At 35.0% G+C, this 6,542-nt stretch overlaps 1 protein-coding gene across 2 annotated transcripts; it reads left to right on the top strand.

Moving 5' to 3' along the window:
* The first annotated feature begins 2,487 nt into the window (after window positions 1-2,487).
* Window positions 2,488-4,687, top strand: MORF3 (plastid developmental protein DAG). 2 transcript variants are annotated; one of them, XM_085733219.1, is made up of 4 exons: window positions 2,488-2,877; window positions 2,983-3,080; window positions 3,951-4,016; window positions 4,099-4,687. In XM_085733219.1, the coding sequence occupies exons 1-4, from the start codon at window positions 2,504-2,506 to the stop codon at window positions 4,356-4,358; spliced, it is 798 nt and encodes a 265-aa protein (XP_085589345.1). In that variant the 5' UTR covers window positions 2,488-2,503; the 3' UTR covers window positions 4,359-4,687. The 2 variants fall into 2 exon arrangements, with proteins under 2 accessions (XP_085589345.1, XP_085589346.1); XM_085733220.1 differs by having other exon boundaries at window positions 2,983-3,035.
* Window positions 4,688-6,542: the final 1,855 nt, after the last annotated feature.

The raw sequence follows: 6,542 nt of genomic DNA on the forward strand, positions 1-6,542 counted from the left end.
AAGTATTTCCTTAAAAATCAACTCAACTAATCGGACGTAGTATTTCATTTCGAGTAAATATGCAATTACCTTTCGAACGTTAGTCAATTTGCTCTGTTAGTCAACATGACGTGACATTTGACTGTCTACGTAGCACTGTCACGTGTCATGCCATTTTTTTTTGTAAAAAAACTGTTTTTTTTAAGATTACGAGCAAATGCCCCCTTAAATTTTGCACTTATGTGCAAAATGTCCCCTGAAATTGATAATAATCAAGCAAATTGGTCCCTGTGACAAAAAAATTATTCTTCTCCTCCCTATGACCAGGGCCGGCCTTGAGGGGGTGCAAACAGCTCAACCGAGCTGGGCCTCCCCCAAGGATGGGCCTCAAAAAAAAAATTATACCCAGTAGTATACTATCCTGCAATAAAGGGGGTGCAAACAGCGCATGACTTTTGATTGTTTTGTGCAGGTTTAATTTTCCTCTTGCTTTTGGTGTTAGGTGGGGATTCCTCATGTATACGGTAGTTATTTTCACCTATGGGTGTACCGCATATATACGGCACGTTGTATTTATCTTTTAAAAAATATAAATAGAGCATTGCTCTTTTAAAAAAAATACGTTTTGATTTTATCACTGGCCTCTTTTCATTCCCAGAGCCGAGCCTCCGAATTCTCAGGGACGGCCCTGCCTATGACATGCATCATTAGTGAATCTTTTTTGTTGACCCTTACACAAGTAGTAAATAATACAAGGAGCAGCAGAAGAAATCAAGAACCACCAATTAACACATGCATTAAGAAAATTCACTGTTATGGTGGTTCTTATGTTGGGTGACATGCAACATTGTGGTTTTCTTTAATACTACTATTCATGCAGGGTACAATTACATCTTTATCCACCAAGAGATACAAAATCATCTCTGATCTTCACCCAACATGCTTACTGTGCGAGAAATTAGGCAGTTTGCAAAATTGTGCAAAAATTGCATACTTAACAATTGAAGAAAACCAGATGCTCCATAAACTCACACCCTTCCTCTTCATCTTTACCAAAGTATCAACATTTCTTTACTTACCTTCAACAAATTTTAGCAACCTTGTGCTGAAAGTTTATTTATCTTTATTTCCTTCTTTAGTTTTATTTTTTATTTATACAACTTCTAGTAGTAACAATCAGTAAATATAGAGAATGTAGAAAATATCGTGTTACCTCTTTTTTTGATTTTTTATTTATACAACTTCTAGTAGTAACAATCAGTAAATATAGAATGTAGAAATTATCGTGTTACCTCTTTTTTTGGTCTTGTTTAAAATTGAAGTTTTTTTTTCAAAGTTCAAACAAGTATATCAGCTTATTATACACATGCATTAAGAAAATTCTCTATTGATGGTGGTTCTTATGTGTGAATGGTGGTTCTTAACTTCTTCTGCTGCTCCTTGTATTATTTCCTACTGTGGAAGGGCCAACAAATAAGGATTCACTATTAATGCATGTAATAGGGAGGGAGAAGAATAATTTTGTCACATGGACCAATTTGCTTGATTATTATCAATTTCAGTAGACATTTTGCACATAAGTGCAAAATTCCGGGGAAAATTAGGAATTTTTTACCACGTGTGACGTGGCATGCCAAATTATAAAGGGTGCCGCCAACACCCACACATAATAAAGGGTGCCGTCACCAGTCAGTGTAACTGAAAGCATAAGTGAGCAACTTAGCCTTTAACCAAGAAAATGACAGAAACTTGACCGTTTCTAATAAATGAGCCAAATCCTGAATTTTACTGTTGAAGATCCTGTTGTTTCTTTCCTTCCAAATCACCCAAACTGTAGCGTGCCAAATTACTTTGAGGAAAGGTATGAGTAAATCGAGGTAAACCCGCTAACTGACCGAAATGATTAAAATGATCGGCCACCGACTCTGGAGAAATAAAAGAAATACCAACCCACTGATAAATAAGGTGCCACAAGCCACCAAAGACATCGCATTTGAGAAGAAAGTGAGCCGATGTCTCCTGGCTGCCACACCCTCCAACGCAAGCGGTATCGTCATGATGAAAGACTCTCCTACGCACCAGATTATCTTTTGTGGGAAGTCTGTTGCGTAGGAGCCGCCAAACGAACACTGAAACTTTCAACGGTAGGGTGGTAGGTGGAGGTAATTTAAATGTTAATTATAAAAATTTAAAAGTTCTTCCTAAGAGTATAATTCAATTTGAATGCCACATACATCACTTCTCCACTACAAGTATAATAAAACTGAAAATACACATGAGTTTTCAAATTTTATCATTTTTACTTATATCGCTTCTGCATATATACACACATGAAATTTGCAATGTGTGAAAATATTTAATGTTGTTAATTTCTCTTCTCAAAAACAAAATTTAATGGGGAATTTCTAATTAAAAAAAGTAATTTAAAACTATAAAAATTAAAAAATTAGTCTTTAATGCTAAAACCGGAATAGGTTATTATAACTCATTGCTCGCTGGTTAAGCAGTAGCGAGAGTTCGAAAAATGGCGTACACGAATGCCAGGCGCACACTAGTATCCACTCTCACACGAGCACTTTCATCTTCTTCTTCATCATCATCTGGAATCGCTTCTCGCAATCGATCACGTTTCGCTTTTGCGTTAACCTCCGCTTCCAGACAAACCCTACCCATTCTTCACTCGTTCCCGGTCCGGTTCAAATCATCGGGTTCGGGTTATTCTCCATTGAACGATCCATCTCCAAATTGGAGCAATCGTCCTCCAAAGGAAACAATTCTTCTCGATGGATGTGATTACGAACACTGGCTCATTGTTATGGAGTTTCCTGATAACCCTAAACCCTCTGAAGATGAAATGGTTAATAGCTATGTTAAAACCCTAGCTCAAGTTCTCGGAAGGTTCCTAATTCTAATGCTTTCGCTTTTTATTTTCATAATTTATTAGGATTCTTCTTTTCTATTTTCTAATTTTTTTAATTTTCGTATTTGTATTTTTGTTTGTAGTGAGGAAGAGGCTAAGAAGAAGATATACTCTGTTTCTACTTCTACATATACAGGTTTTGGTGCTCTTGTTTCGGAAGAGCTTTCTTATAAAATCAATGGTGATTTATTTTGTTCTTTACGAAATCCCAATTTAGCTTATTTGAGTTTTTTTTTTTTTTTTAGTGATTACTTATTAGGGTTATAGGCCCTGTTGCTTAAACAACAATTAAGCGATGATAGCATAAATGCTTATCGTACAAGTATAAGGGTATTTCTTTAACAAAAAGATAAGCTAAAGTTGAACGTTTTTTGCATAAGTTATAAGCTGTTTTCATAAGCTATCTTCGGGAGCTTATGAAAATAATCTGAAAAGCAGTTTACAGACATGTCATAAGCTGTTTTCACAAGCTTCCTCAAACAGTTTTAGAAGTGTTTATGCCAGAAGTATGTCTCAAATAAGTCAAACCAAACAAGCTCTTTTTGTATAGTCCTCAAGCTCTTTTCATAAGCACTCGTGAGACTGTATGGGAGAACTTTTGGAAACAACTTATGACATGTTCGTAAGTTGGTTTAGGCTTATTTCCATAAGCTGTCTAGGATACCTTACGAAAATAACTTACAAGTTATATTAAAACAATTTTACTTTTATTTTATCTTTTGTTATGTAAGTAGCTTATACATAAGCAATGCTGTTGACGGTGTATGGCGGAATATCACAGAAGGCATAAAATCCGCTATATAAATAAACACGCCATTACGGCCCGTGGCGTTACCATGGCGGGCATTCATTCACAAATTTCCTATGGTGGTTGTCCAAAAATCCGCCACTCCATTCTGCCATGGCAGTATCATGACCGCAATTTAACAACACTCGCTGTACATAAGCACTTATCAAATAGGGCCTTATAAGTTATAACTATTTGGTTCTGGATAATTGGCAATTACCGTATATGTTTGACATTCCGTGGCATGTTTTACTGCCTTTGTAGATTTGCCGGGAGTTCTTTGGGTGCTGCCAGATTCATATCTTGATGTTCCTAACAAGGATTATGGAGGTGAGTGGAGTTGTTTAAATCAAGAGCTTGGTTAATTGTTGCATCATTGTTTGTTGTCTTGACCACTCTCAGGGAATTTCAGGTGATTTGTATGTTGATGGGAAAGTAATTCCTAGGCCACAATATAGATATGCTGAAAGGCCACCAAGTAGAAATAGACCTCGTCCGCGACATGATAGGCGACGCGAAACTATGCAAGTTGAAAGGAGAGATCCTAATCAAAGACAGAATTGGAACCAAGTTCAGGGAGAACATATGCAGCCATCATATCCAATGAATAGCCAAAACTCGGCTTCAGGTGGAGAAAGCCATGAAATGTTTAATAGGAGGAACTCTGGTTGAGAAATTGTCTCTCGTATAGATGATAGTACCAAGTTTTTCAGAGAGAATTTTGATTTAAGGTTCTGAGGTGATATTTTTTACTCTTTTTTTTTTTTTTTGTTTAGAAAATGCTTGTGGCAGAGTGTGTGACATTTGATCATCGTTTTTAGCACCATTATGAATTATTATAAAGTTGGGACTTGGGTATGCTGTGGGCTTTACTCATTGCTTTCAGTGTCGTTGTAGTCTTTTTCATCTATGTTTTGATCTGTAATACAGATCTCTGATTGTGAAAATTGATTAGTTGAAACAGTTATGTTGTTTTCTATAAGGCAGATATCCTTGCATCATCTGAAGTTCATTTATTTTTTTTGAGGGGATCTGAAGTTCTTCTTTACAAGTCCTCAATGTCTTGTCAATATACCTAACGTGTCACGAAACCTTGAAAATTGAAGTTACTTATTAAGTTCTTTTGTTTGGAACTGCCACTCTATGGAGGATTTTGATCCTTCTCCATAGAATTTTTTGCTTGATTGCATTTATCAATATTATTCCAATCATCTCATGTCTGCGTCCCATTCTTGACAATATAGTATAAATTTTGGACTGGATGCATCAGTCATATATCAGTACGTTTAAATTTCTCCAGAGACCAACTTATAGTGAGTTTATTTTTTAATTTGAGTATGACTTAAACACAGCACAAGAGACTTAGTTTATTGAGTTGAAAATGAACAAATCGACAGTAAGGCTCCCACTTAAGAGTTTAGATATTCTTGCACCGAGTCAGATTTAATTTTGAAATTACTGGGTTTGACTATTCATTCTAGTGTTATTTGGTCATTAATCCAGTATTTGCAATCATAGGTGAATTAAATATGAGAAATTCTTCACGAATATGTTTTCACAAAAAGTAATGTTCAATAACAATGTAATTTTTTTCTTCACAAATGTTTAATTTTATCTCATAAATCATCATAATATAGATACCATGATATAGATATCATAATATAAGAGGTTATATAACACTATAACAGTATATTTTTGATCTGTTCTATATATAAAAATAACTTTGGAGAACAATTGGATCAAGTAGTTCCCCCAATTTTATCATGCACAAGTTACCATAATTCTCTTTTGCACTTTTCCCCCTCTCTTACTATCGCTCAACCCGTGGCATTGAAATTCGTCGGCAGCGGATTCACCACCTTCGTCTATGATGGTCCGATGATGACAATACTCCTGTCCTGTGTATCCACTTATACATCTTTCTTAGCTTTGCCGCATATAGAGGCACAAATGCAATGAAAGTTTAAATTGTTGTTACTAGAACTCTAGAAGTGTCATTTCAACCGCATTGAGAGGAGTCAAGTTTGAGGTTACACTGATAAAGTTGTCACTGAGTTCATTTGTATCAACAGGGATTAAGGACACAAAGGAAAGGAAGTTGAACTGGAAATCTTTCCTTGAAATTGCGAACTACTTCGGGTGTTTTTGGAATTTGGATTAGCTTCTAATCAAAGCCGCAAGTCTGGCCTTGTTTCACCATAGAAAACAAGAAGCTACTATTTGTTGCTTTTGAAAAAAGGGTTAATTAAGTTTTTAGTCCCTATAAATATGACCAGTTTTGTTTTTAGTCCATACAAAATAAAATCACACTTTTTAGTCCCTGTGACATTTTCCTTAAACATTTTAGGGACCAAAATGTTGATGGAAATTTTTGACAAGGACTAAAATTGCTGATGGAAAATTTTTATAAGGACTAAAAATGCTGATGGAAAATTTTATAGGGACTAAAAAGTGTGATTTTATTTTATAGGAAGTAAAAACAAAATTCTGAATATTTAGAGGGAACATTTACTTAATTAACCCTTGAAAAAACGCCCATCCAAACCCTCCCAGAGTTCCAAACATAGATTTAAAGTATATTTAGCTCCACTTTTATAGGAGGTAAAATTGATTCTAAAGGTATTTTTTATTTTAACATGTATTGAATTATGGATATTTTTGATTAAAATTGATTATGTTTTCAAAATTAATTTTAACTTAAAATAAAATTTAAAGTTTTTGTCATTACAATTGGTTTCAAACCATGTATATATGAATGTATTTTTTTTTGGTAGATAAAGAGGGCCAAGGCCCAAAAAGAAAGAGAACTACAAGTTGAATTTTGCTCTTCACCCAGCACAAATCACTCGCACCCTG

This window comes from Medicago sativa, chromosome 8 (assembly GCF_051527215.1).
Source record: "Medicago sativa cultivar Bolivia chromosome 8, Bolivia_mono, whole genome shotgun sequence".
In the NCBI taxonomy this organism is placed as follows: Eukaryota; Viridiplantae; Streptophyta; class Magnoliopsida; order Fabales; family Fabaceae; genus Medicago; species Medicago sativa.